We start from the raw sequence: 23,423 nt of genomic DNA on the forward strand, positions 1-23,423 counted from the left end.
GCCGTTGAATATACAATTAGGCTATATGTATTGTTGGTTATACTATGACATGTATTATTAGGCTATTTTATGTTTGCACAATATAACCAATTTAAGGCAAGACATATATATATATATCACTGTACTTCCCCAATACTTTTTGTACTGTATTAGCCACAAGTTTTCGGAAATGTTTCAATATGCAAATGAGAAATCTAATTAAATATGCACTCATTTGCATACATTTCTAGAACAAAAATCTGAACATTGAATAAAGCCAGGTTCAAAATTATTGTTTCTTTTTTTCTTTTTCTTTTTTGTTGACATATTAGTCAAAGGTGAGATGGTCTTAAAAGTGTATTTTGGATGTTTTCTTTCCTCTAGTCTGAAAAAACACTTTAGGAAAATCCAAAAAGCCCCAAATCTCAAAATTGACAGATGGTCTGACTGTCTTAAGTTGTAGAATTGCAAGTAGGCCTAGGTTTTTTATAGTGTTGATATAATGCCTTTTTATTGTTCATACACTTTACACATTATGCATAAAATTATCATTGCTATTATTTTTCTGTTTGCATAATTTAACCAGTTAACGATTTAATCAGTTGCAAAATTTCAAGTACTGGTATTTCTTTAAGCGAACACAGATCTAACTGTTTTGCAGAATATTGATATCTGTTTATTAATCATTCAACATTATACATTAAACAATACAATATTTATTATTTTATTATAATAACACAATATTTACAAGAAAGAAGATTACAAAAGTGAGGTCCAGCTCACAGGTCTTTGTGCAAACTTGAGGTGCCAGTGACTTTGGCAATTATAGTCTTATCTATCTTCAGTGGGTGTCGATGTGTCTGTTCGCACACTGTCTGGGCTCTCAGCTCGATACATCAAGTAATTCAGTCCCTCGCTGCTGAGCACAGGAGTCAGTCCAGTTTCCAGAACTTCATCTTCATCGACACCAGTGCAGACCTCCTCCTCTGGAGAAAATCAGCAAGAGGTACATGTAATGAGTCACAAATCTGTACACATCTGATTCAGATGTACAAATGAATCAGATTAATAACATTTATTCCTTTTTATATGATGAAATAAAGCTAATATTTTTTTATTATATTGATATTGATATTTATATTGATATAAAATCACACCGTCTTCCTGGTAGGCTTGGTTCACGTGACCTTCAGCTCCATTCTGGTTTGCTCTTTTATTCTGCTCATAATCTCTCAGTTTACTCAGGGTTTCCTCAAGGTACTGGAAGTTTGGCCTCTCAGTCGGTTCTTTACTCCAACAGCTCATCATCAGATTATACCTACAAAAAGCAGTAATAAAATGGAAATGTAATCTTTGCTTTTTACCATATCATTCAAAGCACGTCATATCTTTGTCTTCGCATTCAGCCAATTTATAACATGTATTTGTCGAAATCATCTACTAATAACACTTACAATCTCTGTGGACATCCTGCTGGTGAAGGCAGTCGTCCACCTGTACTGATAAAGCTTAAGACTTCATGGTTGGTGTACGTGGGATATGGAAGCTTTCCTAAAGTCATGATCTCCCATAAGAGCACACCAAATGCCCTGGAAAAAGCAAATTATAGGAAAACATATTTATTGGAATATGCATGTTACTAGATAAGACAACATTAATACTCAAGATACTGACCAGACATCAGAATATTTATTGAAAATCCCATCGGTTAAACTCTCTGGTGACATCCAGCGCACAGGAAGCAGACCTTCGCCCTTCTTCCTGTAGTAGTCGTTCTTATACACATCACGGGCCAATCCGAAGTCTCCGATTTTAACGACCCTTTCTGGGTCTGTGTAGCTTCTTACTGACACTAAACAGTTCCTTGCGGCGATATCCCTGTACACGAACCATTGAATGTAGTTTCATTTAAATGCATTTGGCAGACACTTTCATCCAAAGTAACTGGCATTGCATTTAAAGTGTACATTGTATGTGTTCATGCATTGAACCCATGACCTTGGCATTGTGAGCACCATGCGCTCCAGGAATGCATTAGCAGTATATGAGCACATCTTTACCTATGAACAAAGTGCATCCTTTCTAAATAAGCACACCCAGTGGCAGCATCCAAACTGACGTCCAGAAGGCCGGTGAGGTTTAGTAGCTCTTTGTGGGTCTATGAGACATAAGAACATGTTAGTGCTGTCAGTAAATAAGCATGTCATTCAGTATATTTGAAAGCAAAGCCTAACATTGGTAGGACGAGCTCCTCTCAGGTAAGATCGAAGGTCTCCTCCTTCCATCAGCTCCAGGATGAGGTAATGTGGCTCGTTTAGCAGACACACTCCGAGCAAGCGCAGGATGTTAGGATGATTAAACTGGCTGGAGAGCCACAAACACAAAACCATGCATGATAAATGTGCTCCAAATAATTGGACAAACAAAATACCATTCAAAAGGTTTTGGGTCAATATTGGAGTAATGATGCTGAAAATTCAGCTTTGATATCAAATAAATTTTACAACAGAGAACAGTTATATTTTAAATTGTAATAATATTTCACAATATTACTGATTTTACTATATTTTTGCTAAAATAAATGAAGCCTTGGTGAGCATAAAAGAGACTTCTTACAAAACCAACCCCCACATTTTGAACAGTGTAAATCAATAGAGTAAAACAGAGCCCCCTGGGTAAAACGCCCGTTTAGATTTTATTTTCCCCCAAAACACTGAATAACAACAGACCCCAGCACAAACATTGCCATTTGCTCTAAGCCAGGGTGCCTCATCATCATCATATGTTGTTCGCCATTGTATCCTATTATAATCATATTTTTAGTGTGATGCTTTGAGCAAATTTTCCTTTTACCTCATCAAATGAGCTTCTTTTAAGAATTCTGTTTTCTCATAGTCGCTGGCATCTTTCCTCAGTGTCTGTGAAGAGATTGATTTGTCAGACATCATGATTGCAATCGGTAGGCTATTTGCTGAAACAGCCTACCTGTATGTATGCATGTATATATGTATATACATATGTTATTTAAAGTGGAGCATTTAAACAGTTTAAACCAGATGTACCTTGACAGCCACTCTCCTCTCTGGCACAACTCCAGTGATTTGGTTGCCAACTGTAACACCTTCATAAACTTCTCCAAAAGCACCACTACCCAACAACCTCTGGAGCTTCAGACATTCTCTAGGAAACACAGGAAGTGACTCAATCTCTCCCTGGGCAGGTATGGCACTGGGGAAAGTTGTTTAAATATTAACACATATTTGTGGTTTTAGATGCAAAAAAATCATATTAAAATGAAGCTTTAGTTTGTAAGTGATGTTTACGTGTACCTGATGGCAAAGCAGGCATTCCCAAGACCAACTAAACCTCGAATATACTCCAACTCAACATCTGGATGGATGTGCACACCGGTTTGTGTAACTATCCCATGATCCTTTTTTTTACGGCGTCTGTGCCAAACTACATCAAAACAGCAGGGGAAGTAAATGTTGCACAGATCTATATCAAAACAGAATTAAATGTTGTACTTTCATATTCTATCATTCATTTTGATATGCCTGCTCAATCGGTCCAAAGACAGTTTCCGATAAGTGGGTGAAAGTTAACTGCGTGTACTGTCTTTTAGGTTGGAATGCCAATTGGTTATTGGTCATATAGTTTAGCAGCACATTTGATTATTCTATTTAAGTCTTATCCTTGTTCACTCGGGTACCAAAGTCGCACAGGGTCCTCACCCCGGCCATTAATTTTTTGAGGGCCCACAATCACAAACTCACCAGTCTGATCAATAACTTGGTTATGACTAAAGCAATTTAACAATGCCGCCCACGCTATTGTTAAAAGGTATGTAGCCCCCATACAGTCGCCTATATAACAACTTAGTTAGAGCCCAAACAATAACCAGAGGTTATGGGCTAGTACATTACGATAATGCTGCTCCAATGCTTGCTATACATCAATAGCATTTTTTATCTAGCCTAACAACTTAGTTAAAGTCAAGAAGTTAGTCAGGAATCCAAAATCTCACCAGATGTGTCATCCCATACTCTATCTAACCTGAGATCTAGTATGTACTTAACCCTGGACGCAGCTTTGTGGTAACAATGGTTACAAAGTAATCTACTAAAGTTAATAATTTCAGAGTAAGTCTGAATAAATCCAAACATAACAATTTATTAATGCTCAGGTTAATGTATCATGCCATCACATAATCAATTCAAAGATAATCAATACAAAACATCAAATGCTCTGGAATAAAGAGAAAAGATGCAAACCCGACATTAGAAAAATTCATAATGCTGATAATGCATTACGGGCTAAACTGAACTATTAAAATCGCCCAAGCCTCTTGTGGCATTTCTTTAAGTACTCAGATCGAGACAGACCCTTCTTTCACATGGAAACATTTGCTAACAATGGGAATTTGCATTCAGAGTTTACACCTTTTGAGGGCAGGATGCCATATGAAAGACCCACCCTCCTCTGTAAGCAAGATATCTCTAAACTCTTAAAAACTTAATTATCTTTTGGTTTACTTCTGTGGAGACGAGACCATTGTACCAGTCACACTGAGAAATTTCAAATGATACCAGACATGTATAGTGGTGTATGATAATTATTCACATGAAACCATATAGATTTTTGGGTGAATTTTGGTGATCTCAGCATGAGAGAGAGAAAGAATGGGGGAAGGAGGGAAAGAGATGTAGATTAGGGTGATTTGACTTGGCAATTTCCTTTGTTTTCTCAGAGTGTAGCCCTCTCTTCCAGTTCTTTCAGTTTTTCCAGTCTTACAGGAATGAAACAGTCTTTTATAAAAGGGAATTGTGTCATTTGTGTACTTACTGACTGCTGCGATGATGAGAATAATCAGTGTAAAACCAGCAGCGACTGATACGATCACAATAATCAACGTCATGTCAGTGTCTGAAGTACCTGCGATGACAACCACAGTGCATTTAAAATGCCTTTTTGTATTAGATAGCACAATAAATACACAGAAAGCAAAAAAGTACATCTTCATTAAAATGGAAGGTATGCAATGTATTTTTATCTCAATCATCTGCTTTATATATGAATATTCAATGATGGAGCATTCTTACCTGGAGTAATGAAAGTTGTTTGTGTTGATTCCCCTCTACCCCAATATGAAAAGGGTGTTATGGTGATGTTAAATGTGGCTCCTGGTTTGAATTGTGTGATGTTTATGACTGTTTCGGAAAACGTATTAGCAGGGTGGCAATATCTGGTGGGGTATTTCTGCAGAAATGTGTTGGAAATACATCATTAATACATTTTACACAAAAAAATGGTCACATAAAACATTGTTTTCTTTTAAAGTACTTTTTAAAGATATTTACAATATCTAGTTTACAATAATAAACTAAATTCGGTGTAGTACATTTTGAAGCTGTTCCACATTTTCCCACAGTTCCTTAGACACTACACAATAAATCACTGTCCCGTAGTCAACTCTGCTGGGTTTCCAGTGTATCTGAAAAAATGTGTCATTCCCTTCAAGAACAATTTTGGAAACTGCAGGTGGAATAACTAAAGGAGGAGAAACAAATCCATCTGGGATACAAACACAAAGACACAAAATGATTATGATAATCACATACAGCAAAATTACATATGATATGATAACACAGTGCTGACCTGGAAGAGGTTTCAGCATTTGCTGTACAACAGAAAAAGCTGTCAGTGTTTTGGAAGACATCAGGACACTGTTGTTTTGGTTCAACTCCTGAATCCTGAGCTGTTTGTTCTCATCCAACCAAACAAGTCGTCCGCTATAGGAGCCCACTTGATGATATGAGATTTGAGATGTGGTCCATCTTGCAAATTCCACCACTTTAGACTTCTGCGTCCTTTAAAGTTACAGCAAATGGACGAATTTATGCAAATCATTAAAAAACAAAATTTATTCAATAAGAAAATATTATTATGAGCCAAATTGGTCATTCATTAATGAGATCTAGCTGTTCAACATTTGTATATGTACCAACCTGAGAGGACTGATGTTGACTCTGTAAAGATTCAACAGGGAGCCGTCCTGTACCAACCAATACAGATTTCCTTCAATCACATTCAAAGTGATACCAGCGACCTATAATTTAGAGATTTTCAACTGTGAAATAAAACTTTTCGCTGAGGCTGGACTCAAGAGTCTACAGGGTGTGTATGTGAAATGGGGTACACTACCGTTTAAAAGTTTGGGGTCAGTATGATTTTAATAAAAAGAAGAAGAAATTATTACTTTTATTCACCAAGTATGCATTAAATTGATCAAAAAAGACAGTAAAGACTAAATACAAAAGATTTCTATTTCAAAATAAATGCTGTTCTTTTGAACTTTCGGTAACACTTTATTTTATAGTGTCATTTTTATGTTACATGTAAAGTAATAACAGTAAATTATGCATACGGTAATTACATACAACTAACCTTAAACCAAACTCTAATCCTAACCCTATAGTAAGTACATGTAGTTAATTAATATTACAGTATAAATACTGTGTAACTAACAAAGACACCTTAAAATAAAGTGTAACCGAACTTTCTATTCATCAAAGAATCCAGAAGAAACTGTTTCATGGTTTCCACAGAAATATTAAGCAGCACAACTGTTTTCAACATTGATAATAATAAGAAATGTTTCTTAAGCAGCAAATCAGCATATTAGAATGATTTCTGAAGGATCATGAAGGAGTAATGATGCTGAAAATTTAATTTTGCCATCACAGGAATAAATAACTTTTCGAAATAGACAGCAGTTATTTTTAAATTGTAATCATATTTAACAATATTATTTGTTTACTATTATATAGTTTCACTATATCCCGGTAAGAAGAATAGTCTTCTAAATAAACAATGCAAATCTTACAGACCCTAAACTTTTAAATGGTAGTGTATTAGCAGTGTATATTAACTCCTCACCTCCTTCCCTGAGAACACACTCAGTTTATCCAGGAGTTGGTAGTCTTCTCCATCCAGTCTATAGCCTTCTACTGATGATTCAGTGGTCCAGTAGATGGCAGCATTCAATGAATCAATCACCAAACCGAGAATCTTCTGCTCTGCTTGAAGAAATATCTCAACCCCATGACCAGATGCAGGAGACCCTCGGCATATCTGATAAGAGATGCAAGATGGCTCACAATTAGTTCATATAAAATCAATAAAGGATTAGTAGCTTCTGTTCATTACGTCTTCAGTATTTCACTTATTCAAGCATGACTTAATTTAAAAGCATACCTGATTTGAGTTGCAGCTCCAGTATAGATACTGTCCCAGCCAGTCAAAGGCCAGCGCTTCAGCATTCATGGGCGATGGCATTGTCATCACACTCAGAGACTGATTACCCAGTTCAATCCAGTTAATGTGTCCCGAACTGTTAGTCCAGTAGATTGTGGAGCTATACCAATCCATGCCTGCTCATCACGAAAGAAGAACATGCTATTGTTTTATAGGGAGTTGCATTGTGAAATATGGGATATGGGATGAAATATGAGTTTTTTTTTTATTGCATATAGCTAAAATATTTTTAAAAAATAGTGGAATGTATTTTAAATAAATACTCTACTGTTGAAAAGCTTAGGGTCGGTAAGATTTCTCTTTTTTTAAAGAAATGAATACTTTTGGTTACACTTTATTTTAAGGTGTCATTATTACAGTGTAATTCTATATTTAAGTACTGAGTGATAATAAGCAACTACATGTACTTACTCTAGGGTTAGGGTAGGATTAGGGTTTGGTTTAGGGTTAGTTGCATGTAATTATGCATAATTTACTGTTAATACTATGGTAAGTACATGTAACATATGTAACAAGAACGCTGTAAAATAAAGTGTTACCATACTTTTATTCCGCAAAGGTGCATTAAATCGATCAAAAGTGACTGTAAAGACATTTATAATGTTACAAAAGATTTGGTTGCACTTTATTTTAAGGTGTTAGTATTACAATGTAATTATACATTTAAGTACTGAGTAATAATAATTAACTACAAGTACTTACTATAGGGGTTAGGATTAGGATGAGAGTTTGGCTTAGGGTTAATTACATGTAATTATGCATAATTTATAGTTATTACTACAGTAATTACATTTAACATATGTAACAATAACACTGTAAAATAAAGTGTTACCAAAGATTTTTATTTTAAGTAACTTTTTACATAATTACATTTTAAATATATTAAAATATAAAACATTTATTTTTAAATTGTGATAATATTTCACAATGTTAATGTATTTTTTTATATAAAGAAAATGCATGAGACTTAAAATTTACAGACCCCAAACTTTTGAACGGCAGTGTATCAAGCACAATAAGAACACTTCACAAAATGTTTGTTAGGTTTCAAAATATGAAACATTAAATATATTGTTCAAAAAGAAGGCAAAAGGTCTTGGACACATTCTGGTTGTCAAACTTTATGGATAGTGTTGCTTTTCTCACCTGGGCCGGGCTTGCGCCTCGTTTGTTTTATAATATTAAAAAACAAAAATAAAAAAAACCCAACAAAGGATCTTTCACACCAGGGCGTAGTTGTTAAAAAGTTTAATCTGGATCAGAACTGTCTGGATTTGGAAATCCCATATTATTTCTATCCAGGATAAGGTAATCCATCTTACTTTTGGAGAATTCTTCTTACTCTTGCCAATTTTTCAAAGCAAATTTGGATTGGATCACCCAGATACACAATTTTTAATATTACCAAATGGGATTGCTCTAAATGAGATCACATATCATAATGTAAGCTACTTGCTATGTGAAAAAAACAACAGGTAGAATAGGTAATGTGGGATCAATTCAAGTGTTTTTATTTGTAGAAACAGAAAACAGCACATTAAAACACTACAAACATCCCTTTCCATTTTCAGTTTCCTTTAAACAGTCAGACCCTTACGGAGCCCCTAAAGAGACATGGTGATAGAAAAAATATGAGATGGGAGAAAAAAAAAATGTCACTGGTTTTGCAATCTCTCAGTAAAGTTTTGTGTTGCGTTCACCCGAGAAACTTTGAGTTCGCTCGCAAAAAACTGAAACGTTTTGCAATCAATAGCAAAGTTTCTCGGAGGAACACAAAACATTTGCGAGAGAACACAAAAGCATTAAAATATATGTATTTTTTGTCCCTTTAGGGGCTCCATAGCCCCTAATCTGACCCACAGCAAATAAATAAAAACACAAAGAAAATAAACTACTTTTGATTGTTTCATTGTGATTGAACGCTCAAACAAAACTTTTAGTTGTGCGGCTGATCTGCACTGTAAAAAATGATCGTAATTTTAACGGTAAAAGACAACAAAAAAAAAACGGTAAAAATGCTACAGTGAAAAACTGTTAATTGGTTAACAGAAAGTTTCCGTACTATATACGGTAAATAACTGTGATAGATCTAATGGTACATTTAACTGTAAAATACCGTTAAATTTACAGTTTTTGAAAGTGAAAAAGAACAACTCATTGTATAATTTACAGTGAAAAAACGTAAATTGACATTCCCACAATTCCCTGTGTGACACTTCACATTTGACGTATTTTTGTTGAAATAACTGTTTCTTCATAGTTTTCTTCATTTTTTCTAATCAGTTATGTACATTAGGGTTTTATGTTACATTTAATGTTGTTAAAGTAATGTTTATTGCATTTTTAAAATTTCATGTGTGTTACCGTGATGGTGTTTAATGTTTGTGTGAATGACACTGTGCAGCTTCTATATATTAGTATTAACTTTCTTGAGGAAGAGCTGCTTGTGATGAGCTTTGATTGATCATGTGACTCTCATCACTGCTGTAATTGGTGGTTTTCAGTGTATTACAATGGTACAAAACAGATATTAATACTTCATTAGGACGGTAAATTCACATTATATCAGATAATAAAATATGGTTTATTACTGTAAATTTTAAGTTAAGTCTATAAAACCAATAACGTTGCTACCGTATTTTTGACGGTAAAGTTCTGGCAACCACAGCTGCCGGTTTTTTACCGTAAAAATCACGGTTTCATTTTTTACAGTGTGGATTGCAGAAGAATAAGATGCAGGAGAAGAAAGCTCAGCACTCTTTACTTTATAAGGTCATCTTTGCTTATTTATATGGTTGAACTTGAGTTACTTATTTGAAAAAGTAACTCAGATTTTTTTTGTAAATTTAAAAGTAATGAGTTACTTTACTAGTTACTTGAAAAAGTAATCTGATAAGGTAAATTGCATTGCTGAATGTGTAATGTGTTTCCCCAAACACTGTTTATGGAACGTTTATGGTTAATATAATGAACTACACACCTGTGGTTATTCTGCTAGGACACTTGTGTGGGACCAACAGGTAAAAAAATATTGGAAAATGTGCCTCAGAAAGTGAAGTTAGATCTGAGAGGTGCTCTAGCATTATTTATTTACAGGTGCCACATAGTTTGATATTTTGTATAATGCAGTGAAAATTAAACATTTTTAACTGTGACTTAGTTGTTAAAAAGAGTCCAAATACCTTTTGGATCCACTGTTATGGTCTATATATATTTTTTCTGGTTTCTTACCTTTCACATCTCCAATATGAGACACTATTGATTCCATTAATTCAATGCTCTCCAAATCTTGCTTCCATATTTCATCATCACTTGCAGCAGCAATATATGGGAGCTCATCGGCTGAAAACAAAGATGACTTTTATACAGTGGCCATTTTAAAAACAAGTAAATGATAAAGTGCATCAATATAATCACCAGGCTGAAGAGTTGTTCCTTCATATGAGACTGATCTGGAGCATCCAACAGGAGAACAAGCCCTGACTGTGACGCTGTACCGCTGTGAGCTCTGCAGATCTGGGACGGTTACATGTGTGCCAGTTTTTCCACTAAATCTCATCACGACCAAACCATTCATAGAGCAGTTTATAGCATAAGTCCAATTTTGCCAGGCAGATGGACCTGTGTGGAACAAAACTGCATTTATTTAATGGACACCAGCAATTGTAATATTTAGCAAAATTAAATCTAAACCAATAAACCTTGCTTTAATAAATTAATAAAAAATATTTTAAAAAAAATCACCTACTAATAAAAAACCCAATAGTGCTATTGGTATCACTCACTTGCACCAATCATATTTTCAGGTTTATCCCAATAGACATTGGCTTTATCTGATCCAAACAGGACTTGTAGATGTCTAGGCTTTTGTGGCACAGGATAAGGTTGCGCAGATGCGCTAAGATCACAGAGATTACCAAATCCATCATTTTGACTATGGATGATATCACAGTCCATCGTGAATTCATTGAAGGTGGCCACTTGACTCTGGCCAACTTGTTTATAAAGTGCATATCCATTGGTGAGCATGAAGAAATAATCCTCATAAACAATGCTGTTTGCTTCAAATTTAATGTTTTTGTACAGCGTAATGGGGAATAATCCATCGATAGATGTGGCGTTGAGCGTTTGATCACTTTTGTCGTGATAAACCAGTCTCTTATTGGGGAAACTGACCACAAAGTTGGAGACCGAATGCGTTTTTACGATGTGACTTATCTCATGTTGTTGGCCAGAGGCGTCTGGAAGAGGGCAACGGTATATTCCACTGCTCAGCAGCAAGAACAGCCATCTGACAATACAATTTTTCAATTTTATTAAATTACTCTTTACTTAAAGGGATAGTTCACCCAAAAATGAAAATTCTGTCATCATTTACTCACCCTCAAGTTGTTCCAAACCTGTATGAGTTTCTTTCTTCTGCTTAACACAAAATAAGATATTTTGAATACAATGGGTAACCAAACAGTTGATGGGCCCCATTGACTTCCATTGTATGGAAAAAAATATTTCTTCAAAATATCTTCTTTTGTGTTCAACAGAAGAAAAAACTTCATACAGGTTTGGAACAACTTGAGGGTGAGTAAATGATGACAGAATTTTCATTTTTGGGTGAACTATTCCTATAAAACCAACAAAATAATAAACTAAAATCTTGTCTCTAAAGGATATGATAAAAAAATACTGTCATGCAGAGGGTTTATACAATGTTTTATAGCTTTATATTAAGCAGAGACATTGATTTGCATTCAAGCTTAGCCAAACAGTATTTAATAATGTTTGTGATTCTCACCCATTATACGGATCTGCAATAATATTTACAATGTCACTGGAAAGGTTGAGATTTATATCCACTGGAAAGGAACAGTCATCCAATCCACAATAGTAGACCTGCATTTGATTTTTGTGGGAAATAAAGTTTGATGACAGTATTTAAATAAAATTCCAATTTCAAACTAATTCATCTCTCTCTGTATGGCATCTGTTACATTTTGAATTGCCCTTCAGTTTGTAAACACAAGTAAAATTTATAAATGTATATTGGGGTTTTTTTGTACAAAAAATTATATTTGATATGATGCTTATCTTAAGAGTTGTCTAAATTGCCATTTTAGCCCCTATTTAAAGGTAAATACACACAATGTGCAATTTGTAATGCACAATGGGAGTCTATGGGGTAGGATGTTCCAGAACATTTAAATATGGTTTTTAAAGTGCGATAAATGATAAATACACACCCTTCCACTAGAAACATAGTAAATCCTCTGATAAAGCCAGTCTACAGTCAGTGCTGTGACCTCCAGCGGGGCAGAGTGCAGAAGTTTGAGATCTGAGTGATCAGTCAGATTTCCAGCCCCTTTCGACCAGATACGAGTCCCTTCAGAGAAGTAGACATGGTTGGAACTGTAGTGCACTGCCACCCCTGTAAAAAAAACAAAAAAAACCCAGTGAGAAGCCAGAAAGCAAGGACCATCTACGTCTAAAGGAAATTCTTATTGCTTAAAGGTTGCTATTCCAAAGCTACTTTAAATTTAAACATCAACTTTGTATCAAATGTTCCTCTTAAATCATTACAAATAAATAAACATGCAGGTAATTGTTAAAGTATAGAGCAACTGTATAAAAATATTGTCTGTAACTCAGATCGTTTGGTCTTGGGAATTTTGTAAAATGGGATAAACTTTAGTTTACTTGGGTCTTTCTCAGTATCTTCTTACAAACAACTAAGATATTGAAGTATACTCTCATTTGTGATTCTTCTTTCCTATGGGCACTCCTGTATGGTGGAGATGTTAAAAATGTAATGATATGCAGAGGAATCTGCAGAGGACCTGTGATGTTGCTCTGGATTAGACTATCTGAGAGACACAGCGCTGTAGTGAAGAAACCTGCATCCTCTTCTCTCATCCTTAAAGAGTTCCATCTGGACGCAAAGACCCAGCGGCCTCCATTCTGCTCTGAAAGGCATCACAGATGAAGCGATAAGATTGTTTATTTCAAGTCATTGCAAACACGATGCATTGAGAAACATTAGCAGAAGAGTTGAAGTATTTCGGCTGCATTAAGCTTTCCATGATTTCGCCAAGTAATATTTGGATTAATATTTGGATTTTTGGATTAACATCCTCAGATTTTAAGTTTGGTTTAAAGGAAATTGATATGCTTTTTCAATGTTGGTGCCAATATTTAAAAGTTTTTTTTTTTTTTCAAAAAACTTTTGAAAGTGTCACAACTAGTGTTGTATAAAGTGCACGAAGATGAAGGTACAGAGCTCAAATACATCAAAATACAATACTCAAATACTTGAGAGCAAACATACAGGTGATAATGATGGTGATTGATGAGTGCACAGCTGAACATAATTCGTGAAAAAAAATGAATGACGATGGCGAAACACTATGGGCCCTATCTTGCACCCAGCGCAATTGACTTTGTACACCGACGCATGTATCATTCCTATTTTGCACCCGCGCACAGCGGACTTTTCCCTCCACAGACGCACGTCGGTAAACTAGGAAATGCATTTGCGCTCCCGGGGGCGGTTCAGCGCAAAGAGGAGGCGTGTTCCGGCGCAAACGTTCCCTGATGCTATTTTGCAGGTTTAGAAAACAATTCCGCCACTGACCAGGAAAAACCTAGTCTAAAGTCAGTGGCGCATTGCGCATGTTATTCATATGCTATTTTAAGGGCGCATGCTTGGCCATAATCAGTGTAGCGTGTGCACAACGCGCATGCACTTAGCTTATCTCATCTACACACAGATGCAGCAGCTCTCATTTTTAGAAAACCATACATTATTACAAGGAAAAATATTAAAACACGAGGGAAATCATTGTTGTGTCCATGAAGATGTGAAAAAATAGGCATAAATCTAGCTTACACATTTACCCAAATTTTTATACACCTGTTTAACCGAAGCTAATTTGGGTGGGTTTCTCCCATCCCCAATGTCACTTCTCTGTGTTTTACGGCCTTGACGAGAACATCGGTCTCCTCGGCTGTGAACTGCTCCTGGCGTGCGCCTGGCAAATCCTCTGTTATACTAGGAATCCGCTATAGAACAAGCGCGCCTGCTCTTAAAGGGAATGTGAGATGACGCTCTGATTGGTTTATTTCACGTTACGCCAAAACCACACCTATGAATAATGAAGCTACTTCAGACCAACCCATTTTAGATTTGCGTCGGGCGCAAGAGTCATTTATCCCGCCGGTATAATAGCAACAGCGCCCAAGACCCGCCCACAAAGTTACTTTGCGTTTCGTGCTTGATACTTGCGTTTCAGATCGTTAAAATAGGGCCCAAAGAGTCCAAAAAAACGTGATTATGGCAGAAAGAAGTCTCTTATGCTTACCAAGGCTGCATTTATTTGATCAAATATACAGTAAAAATTAGCAATGTAAAATATTACTACATTTTAAAATGTCATTTATTCCTGTGATGGCAAAGCTGGATTTTCAGCATCATTACTCCACTCTTCAGTGTCACATGATCCTTCAGAAATCATGCTAATAGGTAATAATATACAGTAATATTGTAACATAATATAATAATTTGCTACTGATTTGCTGCTCAAGAAATATTTCTTATTATTATCAATGTTGAAAACAGTTGTGTTGTCTTATATTTTTGGGGAAACCGGATTTTTCAAAATCCTTTGTTGATTAGAAAGTTCAAAAGATGTATTTGAAACAGAAATCTTTTGTAACGTTATAAATGGTCTCTACTGTCACTTTTGATCAATTTATTGATTAAAATAATTAATTTCTTTAAAAAAATGCACAGTCCCCAAACTTTTGAACGGTAATGGATATTTACAGTGAAATGATACTTTATTATAATGTATTATTATTATATGATTTTTTTTTTAAATCACCAAATTGTAGACTATAATACAAGAAATTGCAGAAATAAAAATATCACTAAATATTTTAGAATAGAAAATGTTTATTATTAATGTGCAATTTTAGCAAAAGTAATGTTGCTCCAGGACCCTTTTTTTTTTTTTTTTTAATCCAAGAAAGCATCCTATACTTGGCAAAATTAGGGCCATCTTTGCAGGAAAGTTTTACTGAGCTTAAACTAACCAACTTGTGCTGGTGTTGTTATGCTGCCTTCAGCAACTGAACCCTGGCCCTCTTGATTTACAGCAGCTATTGAGATCCTGTGTAAGACACAGTAAGTACAAGCATGATTTTATATCAACAAAAAATAATAACATCAAACTGCATAGTGCAAGTAATACCAAGCCCATGGTTTGGAATCCCAAGGGTGCACAGAAATGTAAAAATGTATGGGATAGTTGTATGTATGGGACCAAAAATTCTCACCCTCATGTTGTTCCGAACCCGTAAGACATTCATTCAAGGGATAGTTCACTTTGAAATTAAATTTTGATATGTTTTATCTTACCTCAAGGGCATCCAAGATGTAGGTGTCTTTGTTTCCGCAGTAGTTTCAATTTTGATATTTTTAGGTCAAACCGTTCTTGTCTGTCAGTCATATAATGCAGGTCTGTGGTCACCACCTCAAAGAGCATGCACAGAGTCCAAATTAAACAATTCCCCATCGTAAGTACACATTGATGGCCTAAGACACGAAACGAGCGGTTTGTGTGAGAAAACGAACAGTATTTATATCGTTTTTACCTCTTGAACACAACCACGTCCAAGTGATCTGAGGGAGCGCACGCACGCTTCCTAGTATGTGACGTGTGCAGATAACTTGGACATAAAAACGATATAAATACTGTTCGTTTTCTCACACAAACGGCTTGTTTCGTGTCTTAGGCCATCAATGTGTACTTACGATGGGGAATTGTTTTAATTTGGACTCTGTGCATGCTCTTTGAGACAGTGACCATAGACCTGCATTATACGACTGACAGACAAGAACGGTTTGATCTAAAAATATCAAAATTGAAACTACTGCGGAAACATAGACACCTACATCTTGGATGCCCTTGAGGTAAGCTAAAACATACCAAACTTTAATTTCAAAGTGAACTATCCCTTTCATCTTCGAAACACAAATGAAGATCTTTTTAATGAAATCTGAGAGCTTTCTGTCCCTCCGTTGACGGCTACGCAACTACCACTTCCAAGCCCCAGAAAGGTAGCAAAGACTTCATTAAAGTAATCCATGTGACCCCAGTGGTCCACAAGTGCTTTATTTGCGCAAAAACAACAACAACAACATAATTTACTAATTATTAGTGCGTTCACACAGCAACGTCTGCTCTCAAGTCAACACAACAGTTAACGTGAGTTGACAGTTGAGTTGACACACAAACGCGCATTTGGAGATTATTTTGAACCGAAGTCTTATGGTTTTGGAACGGCATGAGGGTGAGTAATTAATAACAGAATTTCCATGGCTGGGTGAACTAACCCTTTAAACGCATTGTATATTGCATTCTATGTTGCATTAAAGTTTAAAATGCATAACTATAAAAATGAGGAGACTGTGTATGCACATTACCTATATGTAGTGTTATGGATCGTTGGGTAGAATGTGTTGAAGAATACATTTCCTCCTGTTGCGTCACTGATGACGTGTTCATTGGATGTGAGATTGAGGTTGAAGCCCAAGATGGGTCCTCCTGGTTTCTCAGGTAGAGACCAGCGAACCTCCACACTCTGTCCAGACACGCTCTCAATACTCTCAATGGATGGGCTGGAGGGCACTTTTGGAAGAGAAACATTTTAAACAACTGATTTTGAAACATAATGCAAAAAGACTGTTGATCAATTGATGATTTAACCTACGTCCAAAAGGGTTTGTTTGGTACCGAGGGCTTGCTGGAGAACACGCGTGTATTTCTGCTGTCATGGCCCAAACCCTGAACTTATAGTAGGTAAAAGGTTCCAAATGTTTGACGGTGTATGTTGATTCTGTAACATTCTATGAGGAAAGAAACAAAGCATTGCCAAAATGATTAATCTTATGCAAACAAACTGTAAAGAAATGTACTGGTGATATTTCATGCCAAGTTTCATGTCAATGTTTTTAAATTGCTTTTACTCATCAAAATAAGTTAAGCAATTTTAACTTTTTTCAAAAGTTTTACTAGATTCAACCATTTTTTTAAAGTCAGCATAATGTAATTTAAGTTGAAATGACGTAAACATCTGAGTTGATTGTACTTAAAAATTTTATTATAGTGTAGACTTAGTGAGCATAAGAGAAATTATACAAATCTAACTATATATAAAATACATTTATACATCACATTAATATCTTTATACTGAATCGAATTTGAGCTCATTTTAATGATTTAAAAAAAATCATGTTAATCATTCTTTATGAACAGAGTAGGGCAGATTTGGGAGAAGTTGTCATTGAAATAATGTCACAATGCAAAATATCTTAATGGTCATAAAATAGCCTTTATAGATGCAAAAATATGTTGGTTTTTTTCCTTTTGATTTTTAAAATTAAATATAACCTGAATATTCTTTGTATCCAAATGCATGATGCTGTATTTCACTCTCTAATAATGTATGATGTACAAATGCAACAAATAATTATTAGTCATCAATATTACAAATATAAAATCATTCAGTACCTCTCCTTGTGCCCAAATCCCAGACAGACTAGGACCGGTCCACTGAAGAATATACACCACATCAGACTGATTCAGGGACTCCCAGCTCATAGTTATGTTATGAGATCCAATCCAGGTTGAATAAGGCGCTGCGAGCTGACACACAACATCTGGACAGGAAGATTGTAAATGTTTGTAAACCAATAAGTAAGCAGAAACCGAAGTGAAAGAAGCAAATAAGTTGTAAATTGATTACAAAACCTTAGCAGTAGTTCTACTCACTTTGGCAAATGGCATCCGTACACTGTTTGAAGCCACTTCTGGCTGTCTACAATTACAATATTTCAGACATTAGCTCAAGTAAATTGAGGGGGGAAAAAATCAATACTGTTCCAGACTACAATTTGTTCCAACAAATCTTAAGAATCTTACCATGGGGTGAACTGAGGCATCAAGAAGCCATTCATCACATGATGAGGCTCTGAGACAAATAAGCAGATATAGTAGTGCTGAAACAAACTTTAAACCTGTAATTTCCTTCCTTTTGCCATAAATCTTTTCCATTTCACATGCACCGAACTTCTAGAACCAAAACACACCCTGAAGCTACAGCTTAAATGTTCACATGACTGTAGGGATATTCCCAAAACCTAAAATATCGATCAGTAACACGCAATCATGGCTGGACGCTGGCCCTTTAACAGTCCCTCCAAGTCTGTGGTCACCTGGTCCGTGTGGCACAGGTGTGTCCAACAAGAAAGCAGACAGAAACAGGTGTTTCGTAAGAATACCGTCGAAGTATGTGTCATATATCATTGGCGGATAACCATGCAGACAGATTAAGCAGACTGAAGGTCACTTGGCTGTAAAGTATAGAAGTTCTTATCTTTACAGTTGTTGGAGATGGATTCAAGGAAGTGTTTATTTAATGGTTAAAGTGTAATTGCTATTGGTTCCAAATGAAGGAAAAGTGTGAATTTGATCAATAACAAAGTACACTAGGTGCCTTACTCACTGTTGCAGTTAAAGGTATATAGTGCCAGATTTACCATAGCTAAGATAATGTATAGAACCAATTATACAAGTATAGATTGAGAATAGTAATGTACTGAACCAGGTTGTATTCTACAGCATGAGGCTCATTCAGCTTAAAGCATTGGGTTTACTAGCCCTATCGACGTCATCTGTCACATAATGCTGAAAATAAGTTAGTTATAAACTAAACAAAAATCACATTTACAGTATGATATTTACAAACTAAACTGGTTTAAATGATTTTCAGTGGTATCAAGCAGCATGTTTTTCATTCAGCTAATGCGTGTTATACCTGGCTTCCCCTCTAGGTGGCGATACTTCACAAAACCTTTGCTTTAACTAAAGTCAGAGATATCATGTGTATTTTTTAGGGCTGTCAAACGATTATCGCATCCAAGATAAAAGTTTGTGTTTACATAATATATGTGTGTGTAAGGAGTATAATTATTTTCTATATATAAATACACACACATGTAGGCTATATCTATTTAAGAAAAATGTGTTATTTATATATAAAATATTTATATATAATATAAATTATATATAATATAAATATATATACACAGTATATTAATGCAAATATTTCTTAAATATATACATGCATGTGTGTGTATTTATATATAGAAAATAATTATACACCGTACACACACATATATTATGTAAAAACAAACTTTTATTTTGGATGCGATTAATCGCGATTAATCCTTTGACAGCCCTATTATTTTTATATATTGTCTGCATGATAAGACATATTTATCAATGTTTACATTATAATTTCTAGTAGTACCCCTTGTACTAGTGATTTACTAAAGCTTATAAGTCAGTTTCTCAGTACATTTATTGTAAACACCACACATGCTGATAATAAAGTCTTTCCTGTGTCCTAACAACACATATATCATTTTTTAGTAAATATATATTCCTAGTCTCATCCAGAATGGAGGTAAATAAGAAAAAAAATTCTCTCTGGTCTCACTGTAAAAAACAGTTGCTGCCTTAAATTTTTAAGTACAATCAACTTGGATGTTTAGGTCATTTCAACTTAAATTACATTAAACTTACTTAAAAAATTAGTTGAATCTTGTATAACTTATAAAAAGTTGAAAATTGCTCAACTTATTTTGAAGAGTTAAAGCAATGTAAAAACATATGTTGTCATGACTTATTGATCATATAATTTGTTTTATACATTTTTTACACTTTTTCTTCCAAAATTGCATACTTCCATATGTAAGTATAGGTGAAAAAAAGTGTAAGACAAAAGAAGTATGTCCGAATTCACAGTACTCATAAAAGATAGGCAAAAAGTACCCGGATGACCTACTACTTCCATTGAGATTCTGAAGTGTGCATATGGACACTTTACTATGAGGCCACGGGAGAGGATTTGTGAATGGCAGTGAAGCGATGCAACTGACACTTGTTAGGCCACATGATAATGGCAGATGTAGTATTTACATTCTTTTTACACACTTTTTTTAGTGGTTTCGATTTCGAAGCAATTACTTATTCAAAATAACCAAGATAGTCTGCGATATCAGATGAAGTCTCAGTTTGTGGGGTTTAAAGGGAAAGCGCACCCAAAAAACTTCAGCCATCATTTTCCCCGTATGGCATTCCAAGCCTGACTTTCTTTCTTCTGCGGAACACAAAAGAAGATATTTTGAAGAATGCGGGTAACCAAACAGTTCTGGTCATCATTGACTTCCTTTGACATATATGAAAAAAAAAATAATAATAATCTCAAAATATCTTCTTTTATGTCCCTCATCTTTACAAATTTTTCTCAAGCTCCATTTTACAGAACATTAACGATTCAAAAACGCTCCATGTTTACAAAAGAGATTTGCTTATATAGCCTATAAAAACAAGCTGACATTTTCTGAGGACCAGGACTCCCTTCATGTTGATTATAAACTAGAGATAGTGGTTTTGATCATTTGCCTTTTGTGGGTTAATGCATGCATGCAGCATGCAAAACATGCATGAGGCAGGAGGACCATGATGTCTGAAAACAAGAGGACTTTCAGTGATGTGTCTAATTAAGCTGCCGGTCCCGTTGAGAAGGGGCTGCTCTTTAAATCCACAAAGCCCCCTGCGACTGACCCTGTGATGTGACAATGAACTAGATGTACTTGTTTATGTTTTCATCACATGAGAAGCTCTGAACCTTAATCAGACCTTATAAATAGCAGAAATGTTTTTCCACTGTCTTTGTCCAAGTTGTCTCCTCGCCAGGCCTAAAATATCACACGGGCAGATCAAAAGAGCAGAGCATGAATATTAGAGTTAGAGTTACTATGATGTATTATTTGCTTGGTATTTGAGACCCCAATTATGCTATATCAGTAAATGCCATTTATGAAACAATTTGATGTCAATTACAGGTAAGATTTATGCATATAGATGTACGTACAGTAGCTGAGCATGATGAGTCAATAAGAATTGACCCTATTTACCTTTTAATACAGTCTTTCTTTTTTAACTGATGTCACCTATAGTAAAATAAAATAAAAGATTTTTGATGAATGCAGTTTAATTGTCCACAATAGTCAAAATTACAGACTTAATTTTATGTAAGACCTACTTTTTATAATCCAATCAATTACCAATGCGGATAAAATCAAGTTCCACACATATTTTCATAAACATTGAATTATGAAAGTGATGTAGGTTGTGAATGCTGTTTCACGTTAACTTATATATATAATATATGTTTTGAAAGAAGACTCTTATGCTCACCAAGGTTGCGTTTATTTAATAAAATACAGTAAAACAGTAATTTTGTAAAATATTACTATTTAAAATAGCTGTTTTACTGAAATATATTTCAAAATGTAATTGATTCCCGTGATCAAAGCTGAATTTTCAGAAACCTAATATCCCGATTTACTGCTCAAGAAACATTTCTAATTATTATCAATATTGAAAACTGATTAATATTTCTGTGGAAAACATGATACACTTTTTTTCAGGATTATTTGATGAAAAGAAACGAGATCAGCATTTATTTAAAATAGAAATATTTTGTATTACTGTCACTTTTGAATTATTTAATGTGGCCATGCAAAATAAAAGTATAGTTTCTTTAAAAAATATAATAAAATACAGACTCTAAACTATATATATATATACACAATCCAAGACAGGACGACGACAGCACTGTCCAGACCGAGAATCATTGGATTAATAATCTGGATTTACTCTGAGCCGAGGCCAATCCCTTCAGCATGACACTCATTCCATACCGTTTCACAGGGCCGCTGCTTAAATTCATGAGGCCTGGGGAAACATTTTTAATGAGTGGCACATGAGAAGTGTATACTATACATTCCTATCATCACAGGGCCCTGCTTTTTGACAGGCCATCCTTATAATCATATTTTGACGTAACAAAAATGTACCGGCAGCATATACTTTTACGGAAGTTGTTGTAATCAAGCAACCGTGAGGTCATTTTCTAAACACGTTTAAAGCTAGGTCTGTCATGCTTCTGCAAATGTTTGAAAATCCCTCACACCTGCTATAACACGTAAGACTGGGAGTGTTTGCATGAGCTGCGGGACTGCAGTGAAAGTTTGGTTTGGGGGATTCTCCCAGGATCAGCCCACCACAACCATGCTAAGATCGCTGTGCAAGTTTTATTTAGAGTGCGGAGGATTTGTGGGAACAAAGGAAGTTTATTCTGGGAGACCCTTGTTTGCAACATCCAACAAGCGGTTGAAGAAAATTCCTAGAATAGGACTCGCGGTGCTTTGACAAACATCTTACTGCAACTGATTAAAAGTAACCAATAATTAGAGCAATATAATCATGAAGAAATGCTTATTTTGCAATCTCTTGGTTAGTAAAATATTGTGTCCAGCTGTGTCTCAGTTCCCCTATAAGGGCAGATGTGAATGTGCACGTGTATAAAAATAGTTCAAGGCACTCTCCATTCACTCCAAATCCCTCCCGAGAGCTTTTTAATTTACAGAGCTGTGTTAATCTGTCTGCTTGTGTCCCTGAAAACCCTGCTAATAACTCACGTATACGCAGATATTCACTTCTTCATGTTCATAACATATCTCATTTAATTCCAATTTCGGCCTGGATGTAATAATTCACTTCTAGTGCCACTACAGGATGAAACAGCAGGGGGAAAAAACAAAAAATAAAATGAAACGAACCATGTTATTATGTATAGCGATGGAAAATAAATAGGCTCATCAAATTTTTAAAAGGGACGAGAACACGCTTCTCATATCTTCTGATGTTGATAACAAAGGCTGTGTGCATCTATTTTAGTTGAACATCATCATACCATTTCACATGGTAGAAGGTGGCTGTACGAGGCAGCTTGCATGACATGCCTTCATTCTTAAAATCCATAAACATAACTAGATAAAACGTTATGTAGGGAAATGACTCAGACTAGATTAAACAGATTCACTTGCAGCGATAATAAACATTGTTTCAAATACAATGACTAGTATGCACTAAATTATGGACTTACGAGAGGACAAATGAATTAAGACACCCTTTTAAAAACCTTAAAAAACATGTTAC

At 35.2% G+C, this 23,423-nt stretch overlaps 1 protein-coding gene across 3 annotated transcripts; it reads right to left on the reverse strand.

The window, feature by feature from the left end:
* Window positions 1–769: 769 nt before the first annotated feature.
* Window positions 770–18,734, reverse strand: ros1 (c-ros oncogene 1, receptor tyrosine kinase). 3 transcript variants are annotated; one of them, XM_079853704.1, is made up of 28 exons: window positions 18,273–18,734; window positions 18,123–18,168; window positions 17,862–18,010; window positions 17,062–17,197; window positions 16,775–16,979; window positions 15,382–15,458; window positions 13,128–13,253; window positions 12,534–12,718; window positions 12,089–12,186; window positions 11,082–11,587; window positions 10,714–10,917; window positions 10,528–10,638; window positions 7,237–7,412; window positions 6,919–7,113; window positions 5,988–6,088; window positions 5,638–5,849; window positions 5,381–5,553; window positions 5,082–5,238; window positions 4,825–4,914; window positions 3,309–3,477; window positions 3,042–3,207; window positions 2,833–2,897; window positions 2,214–2,343; window positions 2,040–2,137; window positions 1,654–1,857; window positions 1,434–1,568; window positions 1,137–1,297; window positions 770–965 (listed from the first exon to the last, which is right to left on the reverse strand). In XM_079853704.1, the coding sequence occupies exons 1-28, from the start codon at window positions 18,402–18,404 to the stop codon at window positions 811–813; spliced, it is 4,362 nt and encodes a 1,453-aa protein (XP_079709830.1). In that variant the 5' UTR covers window positions 18,405–18,734; the 3' UTR covers window positions 770–810. The 3 variants fall into 3 exon arrangements, with proteins under 3 accessions (XP_079709830.1, XP_079709831.1, XP_079709829.1); XM_079853705.1 differs by having other exon boundaries at window positions 3,309–3,438; window positions 10,714–10,932; XM_079853703.1 differs by having other exon boundaries at window positions 10,714–10,932.
* Window positions 18,735–23,423: the final 4,689 nt, after the last annotated feature.

Source organism: Squalius cephalus (assembly GCF_949319135.1).
Source record: "Squalius cephalus genome assembly, chromosome: 20".
NCBI classification, from domain to species: Eukaryota; Metazoa; Chordata; class Actinopteri; order Cypriniformes; family Leuciscidae; genus Squalius; species Squalius cephalus.